We start from the raw sequence: 27,122 nt of genomic DNA on the forward strand, positions 1-27,122 counted from the left end.
TCACAAGCATGATATGGTATAGTTTATATATATATATATATATATATATATATATATATATATATTATCCGTGACATGAGCTGTCATCACTGCCTTGGTGACTATGATGTCGCCTTTGATCCTTCAAGTCTATCTTTGAATCCACTGGCTAAGAGAAACGATGGCGTGTGATGTCACGTGCCTTCAGTCCCTTCTAGCACAGGGTGCGCCGACTGATGGCTCACAACCATCGCAGGTGTCATTTTTGTTCTCCTTGCGTACGTCAGACAACAAGTGGACGCTCTAGTGGAGCTGCTGACTTTGGTGCGCCGCCAAGGCGTCAGAAACGACAGAATCCTCGAGGACGCGAACAACGTCATCGAGCACTACCGAGATCTGGAGGCCCGGCTGCAGACGCGGCCGGAGGAGGACAAGCAAGTCATGGACGGGCAGCTGGAGGAGTTTGCCGGCCAGGCTGAGGACACCAAGGCCTGGTTGAAGGAGCTCCTGGGTTCCTTCACCTCGGCGTGTGGCGACCTGCCCTGCAAAGAGAGGAGCCTCAAAGCGCAGGTCAGAGCTGGTCCATGTCAACAAATTGCCTTGCTTTCATATTCTTCCTTTCAGGGCAAAAGCCAACATTGTTTGAATCACACAATTTAGGTACTGTTGTTGTTTTTGACATTAAACAGCCGTTGAAGGCGAGAAGGGGATTGGTACGTTTCCTGATTTTGTCTCAAGCGGAACAATCTTTCTGAGCCTACAAACGTGCACACGCATTCTTTTTTGACTTTGTGGCCACCAGGCTGTGTTGAGTGCAAAGGCTGAGGGAGACTCCAAGATGGAAAGGCTGCAACTTGACAGCCACAGCCTTTGTAAGCAGGGCCAGCTGGACCAGCGCAAGAAAGAGGAAGTCCAGCAGCTGGTTCGAGACCTGCAGGACGAGTGGGGTAGCGTCCTGCGGGCTGCTCAGGATGTCCTCAGCAAAGCCAAGCCGCCGCCGCGCTTCCGCCAGGAAGTGGAGGCTCTCAAAGCCCAGAGTGAAATTTTGCAGTCCTGGTTCAAGCACGTGGATGGCAACCTTGAGTCTCATCAGACTTTGAAGGCGAGTTGCAAGTGACACCCCGTTAACAAAACGGGACTCCGATTTTCACAATTGTACATTGTACAGAAAAGTTGATAGTCATCCAAAGCGTATGTTTCATAATAATTCATTAATTCTTCTTATTATTTATTCATAATTCTTCAAAGCGTCAGCCAGTTTTATGATGCGGACAACGCCTTAAATGATGCGGATGAACCCTTATGACCTGGACTGATTTTGGCGTCACAGCTGTGCATCATTGGGGTCAGAGGTGGCCTACAAAACTAAACTCACCTTTGATTTGTAGAGCGATGGGTTAGGTTTTTGAAAAGGGGTTAAGGCCGCGTACGTCGTGTCCCCCTCCCACACACACGTTTTGACACTCTGTGGCGGCACATGACAGTAAATTTGAAAGAATAAGCCAAAAGAGGAAGTGAGGTCCTCGACATTGAATCTTCAACGACGTGATGCTGTAAATGGGGAAAAAGGCGGGACTTGCTTCACTGTCGGCAGACTTGACGATATTGCCTTGAACAAATCTGAGCTTTAAAAGCTCTAAAAACACGCCTTTGCTCCTGACTATTTGCATCGTGCGGATTTCACGTACACTGGAACGAAACCCTACCCGGCGATCGAGGGACTTTCACGGTGGTTCAACTTAATATTTGGTGTGATTCGTTAATTTCAGGAAGCCCTGCCCAACCAAGCTGAAATGCAGTCCAAGCTGCAGCAGCTAAAAGAGCAGGGCCAGACTCTGTGCAACAACCTGGACCCGGACGACGGCCTATGCCAGGAGATACAGAATCTGATCCGGGGCACGGAAGGCGGCTGGGCCGGCGTGATGATGGCCACCGAGGAGGCGCAAAGGTACGCCTCCGCCGCCGCCTTCCAAGACCACATCAAGGCCACGCAGTCCTGGATCAGGGAACGCAGGTCCCAGCTTCTCTCGCTCGGGCCGCACATGCCGCTCCAAGAAAGACTGCAAGTCGTACAGGTGCCTACCTATTCAGTCGCTCGCTCATTCATTCGCGTTCTTAACTCATTTGCTCCTTAAAACTTATAAATATGTTCTATTTTAAATGTTTTAAGTGTCCCAAAGGTGTATACATAAGTTGTTGTTTAAAAATTTTTTATGCTAGAGCATACAGATGGCTTTTTTTTTTTTATAGAGAGAGCTCAGTATTTTTCATTCGGTTCATTCAACATGTCATTATTATTTTGTGTGTGTGTGCATATGTGCGTGCGTGTGAGTTTGTGCTCATTAATTCACCTGAACCTATTAAAAATCCCATATCGTTCACCTAACCCAAGACTTCAGAATCCCACTAGAGTTGTGAAGTTGTCAGGAGATAGAAGGATAAAAGAAAAGTGAAATTCAGCACCGACCTACTACCCCACAGGGTTACAAATCAGAATCTTTCACCAACCTCAGAAACATCTAGATTCCAACAAATTAGGGAGACTTCAAGAGACCAAAGGAAGAAAGGATAGATGAAGCAGAGTGAGATTCACAGACATCAGCCTCCCTGGTTTTGTGGATTTGGAATGCATGAGAACCTCCACTAAAGAGGGAAGCCGGAGAGCAAACCCAGGTGCCTCAACACGACCCGCGCTCCAAGCCCAACGCAGCAGAACGGGGCACCTCCCCCACCCAGCCACCCGTATCACCATACTCCCACCCCCCACCCAAAAAGATCCCCCCCCTATCATCGCCTAACACACCAGGGTGAGGGGGAGAGGGAACCACGAAGGCACCATGGAGGCCCACCCGCCCCGAACTGCGTTGCCTGGCTGCGACTGACCCCGCTGGACACCAGAGAGAGCACCCCAACGCAGCACCCCCCAAGAGACCCAGGAAACGGCCGAGACACAGCCGCCACCCAGCAGCCAACAGAGGGGCAGAGCCGCCCACGTCCATACAAAAGGCTTTGATGCCGCCTCTGAACTGAAGAGAATGCTTAAAGCAATGGTAGTTATTACAGCAGGTGGCAGCAGAGCAAATAGGATCAACCAGGGCCATGTTGAAGAAAAACCTCTTTCCCCACTGTTTTAATCAGATTTTAGTGATGAAAGAAGAGACTCTAATCTTTCTTTTGGTAGGTTCCATGTTTTTATAGCAAAACACAATATTCTGTGGGCCTTGCGAAATCAGTCCAAATCCAGTAAAACAGCTGAGAGTGAATGACTTAATAAAGACATGTTGGAAACACAAACAAGTGAAAAGTCACTGAAGCGTGCGAGGCAGAAGCGGGGCCAACCTCAAGAGTATGCAGTTGCTGTGATTTGGGAAATGTTTTGCTTGTTGTTGACGTACACCCCCCTACCCGCAGGCTGTTTTTGCGTGCCGCCATGAGGGCGAATGTCAAGTCGGGGAGCTGAAGAGTGAAATGGAAAAAGTGTGGGAGACCTTGGAGGAGAGCAGGAAGCCCGGGATGGCTCGCTTGCTGGAAGACACGCAGCAACAGTGGGAGTCACTCCTGCACATCTGCCAGGAGGCTCAAGTGCGGAGCCTCTGCGATGATTTTGAGGCGCGCAGTCAAACGGCAGCGTCTTGGCTGCGAGAGCGACTTCGCCGGCTGCAGGCCGTCGGCATCCACGCGCCGCCTGATGACAGACGCCGCCTGGCCCAGGTCGGTTCTCTTCTTTATACCTTTGCTCAAAAATCACTTGTAAGAAATCAGGCCAGGTTTGTCTTTCAGAGTTATTTTTACAATAAGCAGTATTGACATCTGCAGCAGTGAGAAAGAAGACTTGAATAAACAGCCACGCGCACACACGTTACCAAACCTTGTAGAACACGTCACAAGAGAGGAAACTCTTGTGAACATTGTGAAATGCATTGTGGGAGTATTTTCCGATTCACATTCCCGCTGGAGGTAGCAACATCATTTTCAGCAAATGTCCTGAGCAGCAAGGAGAGGAATTTGTCGTTGTCGTCGCTCTCGTTTTATAATTACCAAATCTTGTAGAAAACGTCACAAAGAAAAACTCTGCAAACAAAAAACCAAAACAAAACAAGAGACCACTCTGCTTTTGAACATTGTGAAATGTATTGTGGGAGTATTCCGATTCACATTCCCGTTCAGCGCATGTCCTGAACAGTAAGAGGAAGGAGAGGAATTTGTCGTCGCTCTCATTTTCTAAATGAGAGCCGACCTTTGAGATGGATCAAACAGGTGAACTTTGCTGCTCTATTCCTTTTCCACAAACAAAATATTGATCCGAATGTTGTGTTTGGCAACATAGTACAGCAACATAGAAACTAAATACTGTGAGGACACGTCCCTTTTTTGGTGCACCCACTGCTGCCTCGTTTGGATATTGGCGCGCGAGGGGCGCCAGCTCATCCAGCGGCGACCCGCGTGAGCTTCGTACTATGGAAAGTGGATTTGATGTATCAGCCATTGATCTGCGCTGGCTTTTTCAGGACGTACTGCAGGCCAAACCTGACGGCGACTGTCAGGTGGACAACCTGAGGAGGCTGGGCCAGACCCTGTTTGACCGGCAGGATGTGACCGAGGAGTCAAAATGTCAAATCCAGCAGGCGGTCAAAGATGCCGAGGAACAGTGGAAGAACATTGTGGAGCTGGCCCAACAGCTGGAGGAGGAGGCGGCAGCCCAGATCAACCAAAAGAAGGAGTCCAGAGACTCTGAGGTGACGGAACGCTCATTCAGAACTTGGCAGACTTTGACTTTTTCTGGACCTCATCTTGTGCTTGCTTGTCTTCTGTGTGTGTGTGTGTTTTTTTTTAAAGGTGAGGGAATTCCAGAGCCTCCAGCAGGAAACGGAGCGCTGGCTCTCAGACCTTCAATATCAGCTGGATTCTCTCGGCAGCCAAGCCACAGCGCAAGAGCGACTGCATGCGACACAGGTGAGGCAACACTTGGTTCAGGAACTGAATTTGCCGCCAAAATGGAAATAGTCGTTTGGATGCCAAGAATGGTCTGGTTACTGTCACGTTTAAGAGAGATTTCCTACCATCAGCTGTTGCGCATTTAAATCCACTGTCAGATTGTTTTCCTCTACTACGTGTTCACTTTATTTGAGGTATTTAGGAAACGTACGGGTTATTATTTTTCTCCGCTGTTGCATACCAAATTGCCGCCTGGGGATCTTCTAAAGTCGAAAGTAAATGGAGGTCACTTTTCGCCATTTTCATTGAAGCAACCCCCTTCGCTCTTGGCTGTTTTACTGTTTGGACTGATTTTGGAAAGATTAGAGTCTTCTTTCATCAGGAAAAAGGGATATTTTTATCTGTTTCCGTTTTGCAGCAATTAGCATTCGAATATAGCTAAGTTTCATCATTATTCACAAATCTGTTGAAAACAGTGGGGAAAAGAGCTGTTTGCAACATGGCCCTGGCTGATTTCTTATACTCTGATGCCACCTGCTGGCCATCTTTGTAATACTACCATTGCTTTAAGTGATCTCTTCTGGTCAGAAACTGCATCAAACTCTTCTTTATGCTCTAGCATAAAAAAACAACAACGTGTAAATATGACTTAAAAATTGAACGTTTTCATATACGGTTTTGGGAGCAAATGAGTTAATAGCGCCACCATCAGGTGGCCAAAGCACTTTGCGCAGCCTCACATTCACTCATCAATGGGAAGTGCTGCCAGGTCTGCTGAGACAGCTTGAGTATTTTGCTCTAGGGCACTTGGACATGGTCACGAATATCGTTGAGGATCAAAGCCGCAACCTTGGGCTAGGAAGACGACCACACTGAGCCATGCCGCCCCCAAATAAGTAGAATACAATAGTGGAATAAGTGAAAGCACACTTTATACTTGAGCATGAGTAAGCTGAGCGTCCACCGTCCATCTTATCCGTTGGTGGTAGTTCGTGGCCACATCTTCCAAGTTACTAACTGGACGTCATGGTCTTTTTGTCAGACCATTGTTACCACGAAGTCAAAAGGAGACGAGAAAGTCCAGGAGCTGAAGAGACGCTCCCGGAGTTTGTGCGCTCAGGAGCCGGAGTTGAGGCTGGAGAAGACTGTGGAGGATGCCGAGGAGCGGTGGGGGAGAATCATCCAGGCTGCCAAAGCAGCGCTGGATGCAACAGAAAGGCAGATGGCTCGAGAGCGTCAGCTGAAGGAGCACAAAGAGGCCAGAGAACAAGTCCAAGCTTGGCTGCAAGTTATGCGAGACAATCTCAATTCGCTCCTTGTTTACAAGGAACCTGACGTGACCGTAAAAACCGCACAGGTTAGTAGTTAATGCGCAAGTTGAGCCCGTGGCAGTCGCAGCTTTCCTTACATTGATGCAAAAAGAACGATTGCAGCAAATGCTGTTGCTTAGACGGGTCTGTGCTCCCTGCGTCAGGCCATCCTGAGCTCCAAACCGGAAGGCGATTGCAAGCTGGCCGAGCTGCAGAAACAATGTCGGGATCTTGGTGACGGCGGGCCAGAGTCCGGACCGGCACTCCAAGCCTTGGAGGAACTGTGGGGGGTGCTGTTGCGTGACGCTGACAGCTACCTTAATAAAGCCCAGTTGGCTTACACGCTTTCCAGGGAGCTCCAAGCCTTCTTCAGCCAAGCGAGCACCACCGAATCCTGGTTGGACCAGCTGCGGACGCGGCTGGACAGCATCGGCACGGACGCTCGAGGCAGCCTGGCCCAGATTGAGGACAGGCTGAACGCGGCGCACGTAAGCCCCTTGACTCACAAATGGCGCCCTGGTAAGCCGCTTGCTTGCAAATCCATCAACTATCTTTTTCCAGATGATCTTGAGCGGCAAATCCAGCGGCGAGAGTCGAGTGGAAGATCTGCAGAGGCGGGCGCACTGGCTGTTCGAACACACGGACTTGGAAGAGGACAGCAGGCTACAGGTGCACACCAAACTCCAACAGCTGCAAGAGCAGTGGACAGCTGTGCTGCAGGGGGCGGACGACAGAATCAGGTGCCAAAAGGATCCTTCCGTCATTGACTAAGTCCAGGAAACCATTTGTGTCCCATTTTCCGTTCCATAGCCCCATATGGGTTCATAGCCATAAATTTACAATTCAAATTGGACTCAAAGGCCTTTTTTTGTTGTTTGGTTACTGTTTAGAGGAATTTCCAAGTATTTTCTGGGGTGTAGATAAATAAAGCGCTTGACAAAAAGTCATCCATTGACATTTGCGAAAGACAATTCAGAATCTGTTTAACGTATCCTTGCAGTTATTTATTGGCTTAGGATCCAGTTGAATTTGTTCCATTTGTTCAGTTCACAACAACCTTGTGAATCAGTGGCAGGAATGTCACAATTGTCTTTTCGCCACTTGATTTGCACAACCTGCCCTGTGCTTGGAATTAATTCTCTCTGAAAACCCAAACCAAATCAAATTAATCTGATTTTGGAAATGTGAACGGAAATCTAGTGAAAAATCCTCTGCCAAATGAGAAGTGGAAGAAGTGGAGGCAAAGCAAGCAGAGTGCACAATTACCAGAAGGCGGCGAACGGCCACGCCCCCCTCCCCAAAACGGATCACTGACGTTTGTTTGTCTGCCGCCGTCCCAGCAGACATCTGCAGAGTGTGGAGGAGCTCCTGGTGTCCTGTCACTTCCAGCGAGGACAGGCTGAGGCGCGGCTGGCCCAACTCCTGACGCAGACGTCCAATTTGCCGCGCGCCTTTCCCTGGCCTGGCCTGGGGGAGCGCAGGCATGCGGCGGAGCAAGCCCGGACCCTGCTGGACACGGCCTCGACCCTGGGGCCCCTCCTCTTCCTTCTACGCTCGCAGGTACATTCTCAAATGTCTTTCATGTCAACTACTAGGAAATCTTGGCCGAAGAGCGCAGGCCCTTCTCGGGAAGAACAATTTCCTTCTTGTAGGCGTGAAAAATAACTTGCGGACGTTTCATGTCGTTGAGGCTGCCGAGCTATTTGAGACCACCCAGAATCCCGAGTGGGCTGATTCTACCTGCGCTGGCATGGAGGAATCCATCTCAGCTGTGCTCAAAGAGTTGACGGTGAGTTCAGGCCGGAAGGCAGTTCTCCAGTCGGTGCCAAGGTTCTCTGGGCTTTTTTTTTTTTTTTGCGTACAGCAACAGGTGTCGATGCTCAATTGATTCAAACCATTCTCATTTTCAACTGTTCAGCTTTTATCTACCAATGCCAGAAATTCCCATTTACCATATATTCAACATTTTCTCCATTAAAATACCCACAAAAAGCCAATAATTACCATGTTTACTTGTTTTTCTACTCTGATTTCTACATGTATTCACTGATTCAAACCATTCAGCTTTTACCTACCGTTGCCAGATATTCTTCCACTTAGAATCAATTAAACATTTTCACCATTAAAATACCCACTAAAAGGCCCAAAAATAGCATGTTTTCTTGTTTTTCTACTGATTTTCACATTTAGTCACTGCAATATCATTCCACAGTTTTCATTCAGCCTCATTGCCTTCACCTTCAATTTCTCCAGAAATGGCATTTTCTAGTTTTTATTTATTTTTATTTTTACAATATTTTACACATGGACCATGTAAAAATAAGCCTTATATTGCACTTAAAAGTTGTGTTCCCAAATCCTAAACGGCTATATTAGACATATTGAATTAATTTGGTTTGTTTGGTTTGAGTTTAATGGGAAAAGGCGTTTTACAAAATAAATGAAGACAAAGTACTATTTATCTTTTTTTTTTTTTTTTTTTGCTAATCCGAAAAACGATCCCATCCTTGACTCAAATCTGTGATCTGATCTGGACGTGACTTTTTGTGATCCGCTGCACCACTAGATCGAATTTTCCGTCAGATGTCCCACGAGCAAAATAGTCTTTGTCTGCAGCCCGAGGCGCAACAGAAGGCAAACGTTGACAGGAGTTTGTTTGTTTGTGTGCGTGCGATCAGGAGGCCGTGATGGCTTTGGAGCAGGGCATCGTGGCGGAGAGACAAGTCACGCAGCTGCTGGAACAGCACGAAGCGGCCCAGGATTGGCTGCGAGAGCAGGTGAAAGGCCTGGAAGCGCCGCCGAACGAGCCAGCCCGTCTTCGCGCCGCCGTCAACACGCTTAAGGTCAGCACCGGCCGGGCCGGGCCGGGAACAACTCGTCAGTGCAGGTCTTGATTGGCGTCTCCTTCTCAGGCCTTACTCCAGACCGTCGAGCGCGAGCAGAATGAGATGAAGGACTTGGACGCCGCCACGGACGATCTGCTGGCCATGTGCACGCCCGGAGGTCGTGACGCTCTAACGCTGGAGGTCAGCGTCCTTCACGAGCTGTGCGCCACCTCGGAGCGGGGCCTGAGGGAGCAACTGGCGGTCTGCGAGGCCCGCCTGCGTGAGCTGGAGCAGCGGGCGGAGCAGCGGGCCGAGGAGCTGAAGGAGAGAGCGGCCGGCTTGCTGCGGGAGCTGAGCTCTCTGGACCGGGCGCTCGGCTACGCCCGGCCGCAGAACCACGTCCCCCAGCTGCAGCGGCACTGGAACGACCTGCAGGTGAGCTTGCGCCACAATCCGCGGCCAGGCCTGACCTGCCGCTTAAGCACGTTGAAAGACGCCCTGCTTTCTCTTACTGCAGAATTGTGAAAAGTCGCTGGAGGATCTCCGTGTCCGCATTGATGTGCTTAACCAGGAAGTTGCCGCCACCAATGAGCTTCCGGCAGAACTCTGCATCACGGCGGAGTCTCTGCACCAGCAACATGACAGGTACCGCCTGGTGCCAAATGGCACACGCTACATTCTGCATGTGTGGCGCACGCTACTGTACGGCTCTTTCGAAGAGGCAGATTCACCGATAGGTGGTGCCAGATTGTTCAAGCAGCCACCATGCCAGTCCTAAAGACGCATTTATACGTTTTATACAGAAGGCTTTGATGCACCTTCTGACCTGAAGAGGCCACTTAAAGCAATGGTAGTTATTACAAAAACATCCAGCAGGTGGCAGCTGAGTAGAAAAGATCTACCAGGGCCATGTTGAAAACAAGCTGATTTATCCACAGTTCTAAGCAGATTTGTGAATAATGATGAAACTATATTCAAATGCTAATTGCTGCAAAAAAAAGACTTTTTTTTTCCTGATGAAAGAAGAGAGACTAATCTTTTTTTTCTTGGTAGGTTCCATCTTTTTATAGAAATAGAACACAATATTCTGTGGGCCTTGCAAAATCAGTCCAAATGCAGTTAAACAGCCAGGAGCGAAGGGGGTTGCTTCAGTGAAAATGGCTGCCAGTGAATGAGTTAAAACCGAATTGCAGTGAGTGTAAGACTCTGGTTCAATATTTTACGTCTTTATATGTAATTTGGGCGCACTCTCACATTGCTCGAGTTCCACTGTGCACACACCGACACACAAACGAGTGGGCGCTAATAACTCGTGGAAGTCTTCAAGTAGCACAAGTGATGATCTTTGACTTTTGGCAGCTTAGACTGGATGAAGGGATCGATCATAAGTATGCTGGAGAAATCAAGTCGTTTCTGTCAGGGTGAGTTGTACACTGAACAGGGTTATGTTAGACCAAGCACACACAAACACACACACACACACACAAAACGTGGTGGAATAAAAACAACAGTATCATTGCGGTCGGTTCAAAAGTTGTATCGGACACAGACAGCTTCCTTTGCCAGCCGGAACGACCTAAAACAGGAGCAAGCGTGCTTGGTGAATGGTCACCACAATGATGAGCTATGTTTTTGTTTTGTTTTTCCTCGTCCTCCAAGCCTGATGTATTGGCCCCTGCCAACAAACGCCACATTAGGGCCAGGGTTTGTTTCTTAGCCTCTTGAACTGCTTCAAATGCAACGTCATTTACATATAAGTTGACTTTTGCTTCACATTCCGATTGTTATCAATTTGAGCGCCGTCTGCAATTGCTGATTTCTGCCATTTTACTTGTGCTGTGTACACTAGGATGGTGTGTAGACGTTGCAACATCATGATTTGTAGCTGCTTTAACCCCTTCAGACCCATAGATGGTCCCAGTGAACGTGACATATTTGCGTGTCTAAACCAATAAAAACGCATCATTTGGATGATGTCAACACTTCTGCTTCATGATTGGATCTTAACTAACCAATCGCAATCGCAAGTTGATTTGCATGATGTTCATGTTTCAAGCTTCGAGGGTGACAACACGTTACAGCCATATTATCCTGGGGTCCACTATAACAACTAAAAACAGGAGATGAAGCCCCACAAATATTCCATGTTCTTTTGTGGGGAAAAGACGCAAAAGAGCCAACCCCATCTCCGTCCCACTCAGGGTTCTACCTTAAGCCTTTTCGGGTGGTGGCCCTACTCGAACCCGCACTGGCCCTGTTTATATTGCTAGCCTTGGGCCGATACTTCACATCAGAAATTGGTCAATTAACATAATTTTTCCAAAATCGATACAAATAGTGATGTGGGTTTTTATTTTTATTTTCAAATTAATTTGTTTGATGTATTGTCAATGACTGAGCAAAACATGCCACTTTTGAGGATGACGACAACACAGCACATTAACAGAACTCGTCAGTTCATCACCGCAAGCACGACGCCACTTGGCAAAAACACTAAAAAACAGATAGCTGTAACAATAACAAGAGATGTTCACATTCTTGAAGCCAAAATATCTGCTGTATTAAGTTAGGAACAGTTAACCTCCATTCACAGTGTCATCAAATCCATGCCGGTGCCACTTTGTTTTGTATAATGCTGTGTTTTGCTGTTTCCTTCAGTCTGCAGTCCAGACTGAAGCAAAATCAACAAAGCTGTTCCACAAACACTGCCCGCTGCCTCCGCCATTCCTTGCAAGCGCTGCAGGACTGGAGTCATAGCAAGCCTTCACAATTGAGTACATCCCTGCAGGTTTGCATCATGTCTTTTCAGACGTCCCGTTTGATTGACAGCTCAAAGTGGTACTCATTAGCCAACGTCTGATGTTTATTAGGAGACAGCAGAGGAAGGTGAAAAATTGCAGGCTGTACTTGGGGAGGCTTTAGATCATCAGCAGTTTTTGAGTGACTGTCTGACCCAGGATGTGTTTGAGCAACTTTCAAAAGACATCTGCAAAACTCTCAGAGAAGCGGGGGCACTTCAATTGTCTCTATGCCCGATCTCAAAGGTAACCATATCGAAAACATCTTGTGAAATGAAATGAAATGAAAGTGGACTCTGAAATGACGAATGGTTTTTATTTATTCATTTTAGGAAGCTAGTGTGAATAGTGAGCCAAAAACGGAGTGTCAGTCCATTGATGTTGTTAATGAGCCTGAGGAGTCAAAGACACCTTTGGTTGCACCGCCACGAAAAATCAAACCAACAGCTCCAGTTCAGCACACGATTTCTACAGGAGACACTGAAAGTGCAGAAGTGGCTCAATTTGTGCAAGGAATGATTGAATCTGCCATCAGAGATTTCGATTTGCCACCAAATGAAGCTCCACTAGAACTGGAAAGCAGACAAACATTCTCAACTGATGTTGCTTCTGTGAATGGAGGGAAAATTTCACCACCTACAAAGACCAAGGGTGTAAAGTTTTCTCCACAACTTCCTAAAAAAGAGGAGCCCATTAGCGAATGTAATCTGGAGCCCTTGAGAGGGAAGAATCACGATGACAAAGGTGTTTGTGAAGAAGCGAGGGAAGACTCTGGAAATGTGGAAGCCACAGCCGTTGCTGAATTTGTCACAGGACTTCTTGAGTCTGCAATGAGAGATGTTGATTTACTATCACACAAAGCGTCACAAGTTGTCACAGGAATGCCTAAAGTTGTTACAGTGGAAGAAGGAAAGCTCTCACCGCCCACAGGAAAGACAAAAAGTGTTGCATTTTCTCCCAAAGTACCAGAAAAAGACAAGACAGTGATGCCAAAGGAAGTCTCTAATTTAGACCTTGTTGAGGAGGAAAAAACTCAAGATGACAAGGAGCATAGGATTTGGGAGGAAGCAAAAGACACTGCAAGTGTGGACGCTTCTGACGTCGCTAAATTTGTCACAGCAGTTGTTGAATCTGCTGTCGAGGTACTTTCACAGAAAGGTGCGCTAGAGTTGGAAAGGAGAGCAACATCCTCAGCTTTACAAGTTGTCACAGGAATCTCTAAAGTTATGGACGATGGACAGCTCTCACCACCCACAATCAGATCAAAACATGTCACATTGACTCCACAACTGCCTGAAGAAGAGGAACCGAAAGAAGAATCTGCTCTGGAACCCAAAGAAGAAGCATCTCAAGACGACAAAGAGTGCACGGTTTGTGAGGAAGCAATTAAAGACACTACAAGTGTGGAAGCTTCTGCCATTGCTGAATTTGTCACAGCAATTGTTGAATCTGCTGTTGATGTTCTTTCACGGGAAAAAACGCTAGAGTCTGAAAGGAGAATAACATCCTCAGCTTCGCAAGCTGTCACAGAAATCTCTGAAGTTGCTATGGAGGACGAAGGAAAGCTCTCACCACCGACAAGAAGATCAAAAAATGTCACACTGGCTCCACAACTGCCTGAAAAAGGGGAGCCGAAGGAAGAATCTGATCTGGAACCCAAAGAAGAAACATCTCGAGAGCGCATGGCGGGAAGTGCGGAATATTCTGCCGTCGATGAATTTGTCACAGGACGTATTGGATCTGCGATGCAAGATGTTGATTCACTAGCAAAGGCAGATCTGCCAGAGTTATGTCGTAGGAAAACATCCTCAGCTCCACAAGTTGTCACAGACACGCCTGAAGTTGTTACTGTGGCGGGAGGAGGGATCTTACCACCCAAAAGAAAGTCAAAGGCTGTGAAACTTCATTTTGAAGATGTCACGGTGTCCAAGCAAAAGTCGTCCAATTCTGGTAAAGAACCTACAACTCCACAGCCACCCAAAAGAAAGTCAAAGAGTTCAACGGCATCCCCGGGAATTCTCAAAAAGGGGCTCATGAAAACAAAAGAACCCGACAGAATCCAATGCTCCAATGTGGCAGCAATGGCAAAGAGTACGACCATTTCACCAGAGTCTCCAAAGTTGTCAACTAGGAGAAAGTCCAAAAAGCTTGACATTCCCTCAGTTTCCACTGTACCAGATGTCGCTATCAGTAAAGCTTTTGGCCCTGAAAGTGGAACGAAGCCTAAAGCTATGATTTTGGGAGACAGAAAGTTATCACCGCCCAAAAGAAAGTCAAAGAGTTTAAAGCCTTCTCCAGAACCTCAGAAAGAGGAAGCGCAAACCATCACACAAGAGGCCAGGCCTGATGAGACAAACTCAGTAGCTGTCGAGGAAAGCACCTGTGAGATGCTTGAAAATGACCAGGCTAAATTTGCAGAAGCTCAGCCACCTAAGACTCCGAGCGATTCAGAAATTATCTTAGTTGAGCAAACAATGACATCAATGCAAACTGTCATTGAGTTGGAACTGTTAGAATCCGCAAGAGAAAGACCCGAAGAGGGCAAAGTCCTGCTAGAGGTTGCTGTTGATGACAGCGCAGACCTAGAAAAAAGTTCAGTTTTTTTCGAGGGAATCAGTGGGAGTGCACCTGTGGACGCTTTAGAACTGAACACACAGAACAAAGTTAAGGATGAACACTTTTCTAGTGTGAGCAGCGCTGAACAGAAAGAACCTCCTGTGGTTTTAGCAACACTTAAACCAAATGCGACAGAAGTGATAGAAATTGTATTGTGTGACAAGGCCGTGGAAAAGACACGCCAGACTGAGACTCTGGTGGAAATCAACACGGAAAGATGGAGTGACACAGAGGAGCACGGGCCCTCCATGTCTACAGGTGCTTTTCAAGATCCCCCCACGAGAATTCAGATGGGGCCAGATGTGCATCTTCTACTGGTTGAGATAAGAACACAACAAGAGAAGCAAAACAAACTGAAAACAGGAACAAAAGAGACACCAAAACCTGCAGATGATATGTCACCAGTAGAGAAGCAAGGCACAAGCACAGAGGGAGAAAAACACGGCGCTCTGAGTGACGCACTTACTGTTGCTTTTAATCCTGTTCTTGGTGAACAGGAAGAAATCCAAATGGCTGTGACCCAAGAGAAGGAACCGAATGTCCAGATTGAGATAACAGTGGACCAAGGTGACATTCAGCCCATTAAATCGGTGCCACAAGAAGAATCACAGGAGAGCCTCGCTGACGCTCCCTCACACACTGGCCCTGATACGCTCCCAGAAGACCAGAAAAACAATGCTACCAAAGACACAATTAGCACATCATTCCAAAAGGAAAGTGGCGAGGTCATTTGGTTTCAACCACAAGATGCTCCCTGTGCAGCCACCACAATAAGCACATTTGAGATATGTGAAGCAAGCATTGACCAACCTGAATTGCAAAGCGACATACCAAAAAAGTCTTGGTTGACAGAAATCTTCTCAGAACTTAGGGCCATCGCAAACATGGAACTCCTCAACGAGGTACGTATCGTATACAGCTTTAGGCTTTACTAACAGATGGCCTTCTTGACTGATATCAAACCTGTCATTATAGGACTCAAGTGAGGATTGCCTCGAAGTCCTGATGACCTCCCCCAGCTGTGACTTGGATGCTCTCCTGTGCAGTCTTGTGTCTAACCTCCTGACCTGTAAGAATCGCTCTGCTGAGCTACGGTTAGACGCCATGAGCCAGCAGGTGAAGGAGGCTGAGGTGAGACTTTTCAAGTACACACTGCATAAATCACAACAGAAAGTGTAACCACACTTGGACCAATTCACAAGCCATGCTTTGCCTACCCGGTTACAGAAGTGTCGAGACGTGGCCCAGGAACAGGCAGCGCTGCTGTGCCAGCAGAGGAAAGCAGATATTGACGAGTCTGACGCTCTGGAGTACATGGAAAACCAGTGGAAGGCCGCTGCTCAGGATGCAGCCGCTGTCATCCAAAACAAAGTGGAACAGCTTGAGCTTGTGCGGGACTACTGTCATCAAAATGGAAAAGTCCAGACCACATTGGAAAGTCTGTCAGCTGAACTGGATGTGTGGAGACTGTAAGTTCATCACTGCCCAATCTCTTCCACATTGGCTCAGTTGGTTTGTGTGTGAGTAGTTGAACTGTTTGTCTTGTAGCTCCCCAGCGGAGAGCTGCCATGAAGATGAGGACCGCCTGAACTCCATCAAGAGAGCTCTTGAGGAGAAACCCACTGTCCTTGGGGAGTTGCTTAGCATCCATGCAAAGCTGTACCCTCTTCTCAGCCTCTCTCATCAAGCAGCTTCAAAGAATATTCTTCAGATTCGACGTCAGGAATGGAGAGGACTGGAGAGAGCCGTGGAAAAGGCATTGCATCATATGTGTGTTCAGTCCCAAAGCTGCAGTAGCCTTTTGCTGGAGTTCTCCTACCTGCGGGGACACTTGGAATCAATTAGTCAAGAGCTTGAAGCCCAAGTCCCTCAAGGCTCCCCGTGGGATTGCAAGGAAGCATGGCAGTTGATCATAGCACACGCTGAAGTGAAAGCTGCCCACGTCAAATACCACCATATGAAGGAAAGGTCCGAGGCACTGCCCCCAAGCTTATGGCCAAAAGAACGAGTGGAGATCAAGAAAGCCCTCCTGAATGTCAAAGACCAACTTTGTCTCACAGAGGAATGGATGTCCTCTCAAATCCAGAGAAGTGGCGGCAATCCCGTCATAAAGAAAGTTATGAAACTGGGGAGGGACGGCCTCTCCTGGTTTAGGCAGCTCGAGAGCGACATTGAGGGAAAGCGCAGCAGGGTGCCGCTGCTCCCTGAGGCGGTTTACCAACAGCTCACGGCGTTTAAAAAACTGCAGTCCCAGGTCACGGTCAAACAGAAGCAACTCGAGTCACAGGTGAAGGCAGCAGCCGAACTTCTGCCACAGCTGGAGCAAAGTGAGGAAATGCCGGTGATGCGTTCCGTTCTCCAACGTCTTGAAGAACATTCAAAGTCAATCACAGAGGAGCTGTCCAAGGCGGTGAAGGACATAGAATCGGGTCTGCAGTTCCGAGAAAAATTGGCAGAGGAGATTGCGGATCTGGACTCCTGGGTGGTGACACATTTGGAAAGGGAGACAATTAAGGCCGTCAGGAAGGATTTCCTGAGTGTAGGCAAGATTGATCACAGTGGTCATGAGATCCAGGAGATGCTTGTTGTGGTGGGAGAGCAGTCTGCTGCCTGTGAGGCACTTTTAATGAAAAGTAAGGACATTGCTTCTGAGCTTAGCATCGCGGAGAACTTGCAGCTTTTTAGCAAGCTTGCCAACCTCCAGGAAGACATCAACAACATTGGCAGCCATGAAAGGGCCAAGAGAAATGAGCTTGATGAACACATTCGATCTGTGGACTCAAACAGGAGAGAGCTTGATACTGTTGAAAAAAGCCTGAGGCAGATGCAAGACGATCTGAACAAACAGAGGTTCCCTGTCACGACGGAATCCCTACAAGTTTTGGCGTCTTTTAAAAACAGGCTTTTGGAGCACAGGTCCAAGATTGACCATCTCCAATCCTATATTCAGGAAGGGAAGACAAGAGAATTGTACTCGTTTACTGCCAAACTTCATATCAAACTGACTTCCCTGCAATTAAAGGCCAGAGAGCACGAGAAGTACCTCAACATGAGACAGAATGTGGAGGACATTAGAGAGTCTGTCGAGGAGCAACTCTGTCACACCAAAGATGACAGACCGGTGGTGGAGCAGTACAAGGCCTACCAGAAGCTTCTCTTTCACTTCCCTCTGATAGAGAGATTTTGTATGGAGGTAGGATCCAAACTGGGAATGATCTCGACTGACCTATACCCTGCTCAGCTGTGCGCAGAGCAACACAGACTTCAACAAAACCAGGACAGCTTTACAAACCTGGAGATGAAAACCCTCAACATTCTCAGCATCGTGGAGTGTTCTCTGGTTCAAGAACTGGATCTCAACGCAGAGAGGAAAGGTATACGAGACTTCCTCTGGGATGCTCAGCAGGAGCTCCAGAAGCCTGCACTGATGATGCCAAATGAAACCTGGATTAATAAAGAATACCAGAAAATACTCTTTTTGAAAAAGATCGTTGAGTCACGAATGAGAGCAATGGAGGTTCTCGAGCGCAGTCATGGGAACAAGGAAGGAACCGGATCATCAGATCTTGAAGACTTGAAGAATTGCGTGCTACGTGAATGTGACGCACAAATGGCAAGTGGGCTTTTTCTGCTTTTTCAAGATTTGACAAGCACCTGCTAAACTACAGCCTTGCTAAACTGTCCTCAATCCATCAGTTTTTTTTTCATTTGGGCTTTGTATTTAACTATATGCTCTGACATAACAGTCTGTGATGCATTGGTGTTTTAGGACAACATTTCTGATGCAAGGACATCACTGAGAAAGTACACCCGTACTGTCAAGCATGCAATGCAGTTCTTGAGGGACTTTGAGGTCTCTGTGCTGCCCCTTCCTGCCTTGTCTGGAGTCTGCTGTGAAAAGCTTGAGGAGACCCAGGAGATCTTGGCCTCAGTGGAGGATAATTTCCAGACTCACGTGGAGCAGCTGAGCCAAGTTGTCCTGCATCCTTTCCTGTCTACGCAGGAGCTAGAGCATCTCCAAGAGAGTATTCTGAGCCAGATACTAGTGAGGATGTCCACGCTTAAAGCAAAAGGCTACCTTCAAATGGAGAATCTCAGCAGGTTGTACATTTATTCACAGTATCCACTAGGGTAGCCTCTTTGTTGTAACTGGTAAAAATGTTTCACAGCTGTGCCGAAAACATCAGAAACTACGCAAAATCTCACGAAGAAATCATTCTAAGTGTGAGAAAAGCTGAGGCAAGCCTGGAGCAGTTTGCCTCTCATAAGGTCACTTCTCTGGCCGGCTGCACTCAGCAGCTGCAAAAGCTTGAGGTACGCATCGAACCGCAGGCTACGCAATGCCACAAAGTACATCTTGCGCCTGACCTGTGTCGGCTCTCCGCTGCAGGGTCTGCGCGGGGATCTGAACTCTGTCCACAAGCAGCTTGAGGAGGTGGCGGAGTGGTGTCCAGAGCAGATGTGCCGAGGGCGCCGGGAGATCTTCACTGCTGCCGCCTGGGGACGCATGACAGAACTCCGCCTTTGCTCCCAGCAGCTGGCTGCCAGACTTAAACAGGCGATTGTAGAATGGAGCGACATCACCCGAAGTGTAAGTCTGAACAGGCGTGACCCAGTGGTCGAAAGCTAGCGTCTGCTCCACCGGCAATTTCGGCTTTTGTTTCTCAGGTGGCGAAAGCCTCTGCTGTGCTCCAGCAACTGGAGGGGGAGCTCCCCGAGCCTGCCCTGTTGATGGCCACTGTCGAAGAACTTGTTGGCCTGCAACAGTGCTGGGAACAATACCAGGACAGGCTGGACTGTCAACAGGGGGCCCTCTCCGGCCTAGAATTGCGCATTGCCAGGCTGCTGGGCGTCCCTGCCAACGCGGAACAGGCGCCACTAACGCCCATCTGTCAGCAGCTGCAAGTGATGCAGGCCACCTACAGCAGGTAAGCAGGAAGAACTGTTGTCACAGTCCCATTGCAAAACGCTGCTGAAACACAACGATGCTGAAATTTGATTGGACAATAAAATGCAAGCTTTGCGGCAAGCATCGAAGCCAAGAGAAACGCTACCAAAACGGAATAAATTGCTACCATTTCCTGTACTGGAAGATCTAGGTCAGTGCTTCTGATGGTGTTGAAGCCAGCAAAGAAGGCCACCGCTAAGAATCGCAAGCTGACTTTGATGGAAACTTCTGGAAGAGATTAATTTTGCATGTTTGCTGTGTGCGGCTCCTTAGCGTTAAGCAGAGGAGCCAAGAAGGTTTGGAGCGGATCAAGGTGGAGCTGCAGGAGAAACAAAAAGTGCAGGAGGAGCTGCAGGTGTTTTGGGTTTGGTTGACGGCAGCTGACAGCGTTTTGTCAGAGATAGATCCAAGCAGCGGCATGGCAGAACTGAAGGTATACCAAGGCTGTCTAGCTCCAATGCTCGGAAGCGGTGGGATTTGGTTTGCGAGTGGAGCGTCCTGACGGGACTTGCGTGTCCACCCGTGTGTGTTTTCAGGAGATCCACAGCCAGCTGTGCGCCCAGAGAATCCAGTTCCAGCGCATTCGGGAGAGGCTGAAGGCAAAGTATTCAGAATCCTGCGCCGTCCCGGCTGAGATGGACGGACAGCTGCAGGAGATCCAAAAGTCTTTGGAGCAAGTCGAGCTTAAGGTAAACCCAGTTTGCCAGTCAAGTCAACCGGGCGAGACTAATTCACAAAAGTTGATTGGGAGCAACTGGACGCATAAAGTTGAGGTGTGAATTGCAGAAGTCCGCCTAAAGTGAAATATAAAATTGGATTTGTCCCTTCAGGTTGAAGAGGCGTTGGAGAAAAGCAAACCCGTGCAGAGAATCGGAGCCAAGCTGCTGGAGACGCAAGCTGGCCTAATGTTCGTGCAGGAGATGCTGGAAGACACAAGTCCTAACATAGCGGACGCAAAACTGTCTCAGGAGGTGAGTGGGGCACACACGGAACTCGTGGCACACGTTCTGCTCCAAATGTAAAGACGGTTTGAACTTGGGTGAGCAGCTGGTGTGGGACGAGCTGCAGAAGTGGCACTCGCGTGCTGCGGCGCTGCAAGCTGACGTGCAGGGCTTGGACAGTCCAAAGGAGGCGCTGTCCCTCACGGAGAGATTGGCAGAGGTGCAGCAGCTTCATGCGGAATTGGCCGAGCGGGCCGAGCAGAGGACCACCCTCATTAGCAAGGTGGACAAACGCTTTTGTCTTTCGATATTTGCTGTGATCAAACTCCCGAGCTGCTTCTGGCTGTCGGATGCTAAGTGTGGCTTTGCGCTTGTGCGCAGACCCAAATTTGGCTGAAGGAGCATCGGGAAATGATCTACAGCTCCAGGACTTGGATGTCGGAGTCGAAATTGTGGATGATCACTCCCCGCAAGTACATCTCGTCCAAATGTTTGCGTGAGCAGGCCCAAGCTCTGCAGGTCAGCAGCGGCCGCCCCAAATCTTGGTTTACGGTTGGAGGAGGAGGAGGATGATGATGAAATCCACATCCTGGCGAATGACACTCTCTCACTTGTTTGACCTCGGGACGTCACAGGCGGTGTTGAACGACTCTGTGCGGATCCAAAGCACCATGGAGGGTTTCATTACAGTCGTGGAGCAAATGTCTCAAGTGGTGGAAGTCTCGATTCTCAGGGATCAGCTGGCGGAAGCCGACCAGCAACTGACGAGCGTTCAGGAGAGCTTTGCCACCCCTTTGGTTGACCTGGAGCACGCCTCTGTCGTGAGTCTTGCATTTATTCGACACGTCGCTCGGTGTCTGCGCCTCGCTCATGTCCACTCATGTCGTCGGCTGGCTCCCTTAGGAGGTGAGCTCGATGGAGGCGCAAGTCAAGAAGATGGAGAAGAGCGTTGCCGAGATCAAGAGCATCTTCTGTTCTCTGGAGACCTTGCCCAGCCCCAAGGAGAAATATCTGAAGGTGATGTGTGGCTTTTGTCCTTGGTCAAACCAAAACATGTGCTCAAAGCCCTTGGACCGCACGCAGATGGCCGAGGAGAAGATCCAGTCCATGAGGAGCAGCGTTGCCGACATGCAGAAAGCCAAACTGGACCTTCGTCTTCCGAAGACTGCAGATGAGACCTTGACCGTCTTCAAGGCCATCAATCAGCTCCAAGTCGTGCTGCTGGACTTGGAGAAGGTTAGTCCGTCGATTGGGCCGATGGCTGGCGGGGCGGCTCGCCGACCGACCCGCGACAAACTTCCCGTTTGTCTTGCTGTGGTCGTAGAAGGTTCCAGCTCTGTTCATTCAGCAGCTGCCGCCTCAGCGGGCTCAGTGGGCTCAAGTTGCTCGAGGCAGTCGCCCGCAGGGGACATTCCGAGCAGAACTTGAGCTGTCCAGCTCAGAGGTGAGTCGGCGGCATCGTGTCATTCTTGTTGCGGCTCCCAACCCAGCGGCCTTGTCGCCCATTAGGAGGATGACAACGACGAGCCGGTCCACTTCAGGATTGCCCCGGACGAGGAGGAAGGCTCCGGGATGGCCGACAGCATGCCGGTGAGAGAAGTCGGCGGCCATCCTTGCCGCAGCTTTTCATGAACGCAATCAAAAACATCAGTCGAAATTCAATTGAAACCAATTTGTTTGCTTGGAAGCCTTCAGCGGCCTAAAGAAAGAATCGGGTAGGGGTTCCGCGGCCGTACAAGAAAATAATCTGGAACTTGCATGTGCTTGTGGCCCATATTTGTGCCATTTTGCCAATCTTCTCAATTATTTGTGATTTGTTTGCGTGAGAGTAGCTGGACTTGGGAAATTCTTCCTGCACAAGAAAAGTGGCTCGGCCGAGCTTGTTTGCGTTTGAAGCGAGGTGACATGGGTGCGAATGATGCAATGTGCGTGCGTCTTGTTTCTGCAGCGCGAGTGTGACAAGGCGGTGGCCGGCCGCGAAAGGGGAGGGCTGCTGCAGGGACTGAAGGCAGGTGCAGGAAGTGCTTTGTGGTGGCTCTGGGGTACTTTGATGGGGGCTCCTTCAGAGGTAACCAAACAAGCTGCAAATAACCGCACCTGCTTCTCTTCTCCTCCTCGGCTTTTTCCCTACACGTGTATTCGTGAATGGTCCCTCGCCATGTTTGGCAATCTTTTTGGGTTATTTAATTTCTTGCTATGCTTATCGGCTTGTTGAATGTCAAGTGTTTTTTTTTAATTTTGGTTTATTTGATGAACCTCCGCCACGTGGGACATCTGTTTCAAGAGATGAAAAGCAACTTCTCGTCTGCTCCAACTTTCACACTGATTACTTTTTTGCCTTTTTTTTCCCAATACAACGACCCATCATGACATTCAAAACAATGAAATGAAAGAAATGTCAATGATGGATACACAATAAATGAAACAAAGACATTTGACTTTGTCAAATGAGCAGGTGATCAGCGGTGGCAAATCGAGGCAGAGAAAGTAAAAACCTTGCCACAGTTTGGCTTTAGCCCCTGATGCTAGTTAGCTAGCTCCCTAAAAGGTAAGCAAGTACCATGGGAGTGAAGTGAATTAATTGAATTATAACTGTTTGATTTATAATATTACTATTTAGAAGTGGACATAACTGCTTTAATTTACTCAGTATGTCTCTGTGTGAGAATTCAAGTTGATGTGAGGGGGTGAAGCGAATGAATTAGATGCCTTTGTATTTTACAACCGGTTGAGCAGAGGGGTTTAGTGACATCTGTTCTGGCTCTGAAAACAACGTAAATCTTCATCTTGTGACTGAGCGGGAGCATTTTGGCGATGTGTATTGATGTATCATGTGACTGTCTGAGACGGAGAGGAACGGCTGAGGATTGGTGGAAGAAGACGGGGAGGGGTTTGTAGAGTCACGGAAGGATATTAGTGACTTGCTCGGGGGAGGGATGTTACAGATGAGGTAGAATAATGATGGAGTTTCACTGCTACCTTAACTGTCCATAAGCTTATGTAAAATAAATCCTGATTTCACCGATCTCATTGTCTGATTTTGATAATCAACATTATGAACACGGGAAAACAAAGAACGATTTTCCAACAGGAGCTAGCTAGGGAGCTAGCTAGCTAGCTAGCACCTGGGGCTAAAGCCAAACTGTGGCAATGTTTTTTACTTTCTGGACCTAGATTTGCCACCTCTGCCGGTAAGCAAAAATGACAGAAAAGTGGAACAAATGCAAATTCCAATTTGTGACACTTTTCATTGATGAATTGTTTGGAAGCTTTCAGCGTAGTGGATCGATGGATATCCCCTTGGCTATTCTGCCGCCCTTCAATTGATTGCTTTCTCTTGATGATGTTGTCAGAGTCCGGAAGTCAGCGAGCCAGAAGGCCACCAAGCTTCACGGGGCCAAGAAAGTCAACAGGTAACGGCAAATAATTATTATCAGAATACATTTTATTCAAGACATCGTACAGTACAACATAAGATTAAATAAAAATGCAAATCCGAAAGAATATGGCAAAATCAGCACGCCAGATTTCAAAACTCCAGCTTTGAAGAGTTTTGATTTCAACAACTTGGCCTTTTCCAACTCGAGTGGTCTTGGTGAAGCATTTGGGGTAACATGGGCGCGCATATGCTTTTGTGCGTGTAGCAGGCCTGACGCAGGGCTTTCGAACCTTTGTTGGACCACGCTCCTAATTCAAGCTACTTTTGCGTCCGCTCACCTGGCTGTTTGCTTGCTCATTTGTTTGTTTTAGGGTTCCGGTGGCACCGATCCGAGTTCCTTTGAGGATTTTCCATCCGGCCCGGAGCCTGCCGGACATCCGAACGTCCCCGGTCGCATGGTAAACACCTCCACCGTCTCCAAACCTGCGGCCGGTTCCCAGCAGAGATGTTTGCTCTGCTAGATGTGGGAAGCCTTCAAGTCTTGTCGGCGCTACGCCAGCTACCTTTAGAAGCCACCATAGGATCACATCCTTTCCCCGTCCTTCTATAACGTCCCGTAGACCAAAGTTAGTGGCTGAGCTCTGAGCCCAAGCCAGATGCGGCATCATTAAGGCTTTCTAGACCGCTTGGAATTGATTGGAGAAAAGCAAAGCTCACAGTGGACTGTTTTACATGGAAACCACCTCAGCAGTCCTGAAAGACGCCACTCGACGTCGGTCGGCCTGCATTCCAGTAGGACAGTGGTGTCCAAACTGGGTCCTGGAGGGTCGGTAGTCCTGCAGGTTTTGGATGTTTCACTTCTCCAACACAGCTGAAGCTCATCAGCAAGCTCTGCATAAGCCTTATAACGATGCTGTTGGAGCAGGGAAACATCCAAAACCTGCGGGACACCGGACCTCCAGGACCGAGCTTGGACACCCATGCATTAGGCGCTGTTGTGTAAACGTCCGCGGCATCCGATTGGAAATCCTGACCTAACCGGCGCGGCGCCATCTCGGCCGTGTTTGAGCGGAAGTCCGCCATTGCGTCTGCCATCATTTGGATGGTGCACTTTGCAGCTTGACTTGTTGCAATAGCTTGAAAGTCCTACATGGACAAAAAACGAATTCATGTGCACTCGATTAGAACGCAAGTCGCAATGTTTTGGATTCTATTCACCTGCTAAGCATTGCTCCTCGAGTACCCCTATCCAGCCTGCTTTCCATGTCTCCAAGTCGGCTTCCGCCTGGCGGAACAAAGGCAAATGAACGTTGAGCGGCGGAGTCTTGATGATGATCTCTCCGTTGGCTCCTGGCGCGCTTTGTTTGCTTGTGTTTGCCGTTGAGCCGGCGTCCCGCATGGACCTTGATGTTTTCTTGCAAACGCTCACTAATTGACGTCCTGTTTGCTAATATGTTAATAATGAATGAAAGTCGTCCGAGGCGACGCGTGGCCGGTCCGAGCGTTGGATTATCACCGGCGGTCAGCATGAAGTCTTAACACAGTTTGCATGGATGATGTGTCCTCCCCTTGCGCTCCTTCCTGTCTTGCAAGTATCAATAAAACATTCATCAAATCCTTGATGTCTTTGTGTCTTTACTCACCACGGGACCAATAACCAATAAATAACACTCACAGGTTTGCTTTTGCACTTCACCATATTGACAACCTATCAAGTAACGGTTGGACGCCTGCTATGCGTTCAGTTCCAATTAGCTGCCATTTGTAAGCGTAAAGTGGTTGAACGCTACAGTCCTTCCATTAACACATCCTGTATATAAGACCACCAGGGGCCGCTAGTATTGCAGCCATTGCTAAAGGTGGCTTCCAGGCACCTTTAGCAATGGCTGCTGGTGGAGCCACACATTTGAAAGCCGCGCGTGCACACATTCGACCAGGTGTACTGTTTTAACAGGTGGCAAATCCAGGTCCAGAAAGTAAAAACCCTGCCAAAGTTTGGCTTTAGCCCCTAGTGCTAGCTAGCTAGCTCCCTAGCAGGTAAACGAGCACCATGGTGCCTAGCTGGCTAGGCAGCTAGCTCCCGAGCAGGTAAACGAACACCATAGGTGCTAGCTATTTAGCTAGCTCGATCCCTAGCAGGTAAACAAAGCACTTTGTTTGCAGGTAAACGAGCACCATGGGAGCTAGCTAGGGAGCTAGCTAACTAGCACCTGAGGCTAAAGCCAAACTGTGGAAGGATTTTTACTTTCTGGACCTGGACTTGTGAATACAAATTGTTTTGTGGATCTAATTACACATTTATGTACATGCTCCAATAATGGCCCCAATCATCACCTCACTTGCACATACAGTGGAACCCTAACCCTTTATATTATAGGATTAATTAAATCGGTTTTTTTAACCCAAAAATACCCAAACCTAATACATACTTGGCAGCTTGCCGGGGTGAAGCAAAAGGTGAGTGAGGCCTGTCATCCCCACAAGAGGGAGACATTGCACACTGCTTCAGCAGGGGAAGAGAAAGCCGTCTTGCATGCTGCTCACCTCATCAGGTACAGGCGACAGCGCAATCGTCAATTGCAACACGCTGGATGCCACTTCGAGGTACAAGGCGCCCATCTACCAGCGCAAGTTGCCAACCAAGCAGGCAACAAAGGTGGGCTAGGATCTGCTTGTTCCCGCTCCCAGCTGCAGTTATGTGCAAAACCAACATGTAGCTTTGCTTCTTTTCATTCCTTCTGGTGGCACCTCCCACTTGTTTTGGTGCCTTTTTTTTTTACCTTATTTGATGTGTGACCTGCAATTGACTGGCAACCGGTTTAGGGTGTGCCCCGCCCACTGCCCAAAGACAGCTGGGATAAGCTCCAGCACGCCCGCGACCCTTGTGAGGAATACAAGGTTCAGACAGAGGTGGCAAATCCAGGTCCAGAAAGTAAAAATCCTGCCACAGTTTGGCTTTAGCCTCAGGTGCTAGTTAGCTAGCTCCCATGGTGCTCGTTTACCGGCTAGGGAGCGAGCTAGCTAACTAGCTAGCACCCATTATGCTTGTTTAACTGCTAAGGAGCAGGCGAGCTTGCTAGCTAGCCCCCATGGTACTCGTTTATCTGCTAGGGAGCAAGCTAGCTAGGTAGCTAGTACCCAGGGTGCTCGTTTACCTGCTAGGGAGCGAGCTAGCTAGCTAGCTAGCACCCATTATGCTTGTTTACCTGCTAGTGCTAGGGGCTAAAGTTTTTACTTTGTGGACCTAGATTTGCCACCTCTGGGTTCCAATAATGGCCTAACTGGGACTCTGGGGCTCTCGCACTACCTGACCCTGCTGTAGTGCCAGCCCTACATTATTGCCATTTGGTCAACAATTTGCAGTTGAGATGAAGATGCTGAGGTTCTCTTT

At 48.5% G+C, this 27,122-nt stretch overlaps 1 protein-coding gene across 1 annotated transcript in view; it reads left to right on the plus strand.

Annotated features, from left to right (window-relative positions):
- Positions 1-27,122, plus strand: part of syne2b (spectrin repeat containing, nuclear envelope 2b) — a 91,413-nt gene that overhangs the window by 29,364 nt on the left and 34,927 nt on the right. Inside the window, exons 39-76 of the mRNA XM_086095147.1 lie at positions 267-549; positions 782-1,085; positions 1,753-2,054; positions 3,391-3,690; positions 4,488-4,715; positions 4,816-4,932; positions 5,957-6,271; positions 6,389-6,712; positions 6,786-6,964; positions 7,568-7,784; positions 7,915-8,013; positions 8,903-9,067; positions 9,137-9,484; positions 9,567-9,694; positions 11,708-11,837; positions 11,920-12,093; positions 12,180-15,365; positions 15,439-15,594; positions 15,691-15,932; positions 16,012-18,076; positions 18,233-18,564; positions 18,633-18,777; positions 18,854-19,054; positions 19,132-19,391; positions 19,685-19,844; positions 19,948-20,100; positions 20,242-20,382; positions 20,459-20,635; positions 20,734-20,871; positions 20,988-21,173; positions 21,256-21,369; positions 21,436-21,588; positions 21,677-21,796; positions 21,862-21,942; positions 22,301-22,420; positions 23,706-23,765; positions 24,103-24,249; positions 26,244-26,387. Coding sequence (XP_085951273.1) covers positions 267-549; positions 782-1,085; positions 1,753-2,054; positions 3,391-3,690; positions 4,488-4,715; positions 4,816-4,932; positions 5,957-6,271; positions 6,389-6,712; positions 6,786-6,964; positions 7,568-7,784; positions 7,915-8,013; positions 8,903-9,067; positions 9,137-9,484; positions 9,567-9,694; positions 11,708-11,837; positions 11,920-12,093; positions 12,180-15,365; positions 15,439-15,594; positions 15,691-15,932; positions 16,012-18,076; positions 18,233-18,564; positions 18,633-18,777; positions 18,854-19,054; positions 19,132-19,391; positions 19,685-19,844; positions 19,948-20,100; positions 20,242-20,382; positions 20,459-20,635; positions 20,734-20,871; positions 20,988-21,173; positions 21,256-21,369; positions 21,436-21,588; positions 21,677-21,796; positions 21,862-21,942; positions 22,301-22,420; positions 23,706-23,765; positions 24,103-24,249; positions 26,244-26,387 — 12,094 coding nt within the window. The remainder of the gene's footprint in view (positions 1-266; positions 550-781; positions 1,086-1,752; positions 2,055-3,390; positions 3,691-4,487; positions 4,716-4,815; positions 4,933-5,956; positions 6,272-6,388; positions 6,713-6,785; positions 6,965-7,567; positions 7,785-7,914; positions 8,014-8,902; positions 9,068-9,136; positions 9,485-9,566; positions 9,695-11,707; positions 11,838-11,919; positions 12,094-12,179; positions 15,366-15,438; positions 15,595-15,690; positions 15,933-16,011; positions 18,077-18,232; positions 18,565-18,632; positions 18,778-18,853; positions 19,055-19,131; positions 19,392-19,684; positions 19,845-19,947; positions 20,101-20,241; positions 20,383-20,458; positions 20,636-20,733; positions 20,872-20,987; positions 21,174-21,255; positions 21,370-21,435; positions 21,589-21,676; positions 21,797-21,861; positions 21,943-22,300; positions 22,421-23,705; positions 23,766-24,102; positions 24,250-26,243; positions 26,388-27,122) is intronic.

This window comes from Leptonotus elevatus, chromosome 14 (genome assembly GCF_054856555.1).
Source record: "Leptonotus elevatus isolate MCC_2025b chromosome 14, RoL_Lele_1.0, whole genome shotgun sequence".
Taxonomy (NCBI): Eukaryota; Metazoa; Chordata; class Actinopteri; order Syngnathiformes; family Syngnathidae; genus Leptonotus; species Leptonotus elevatus.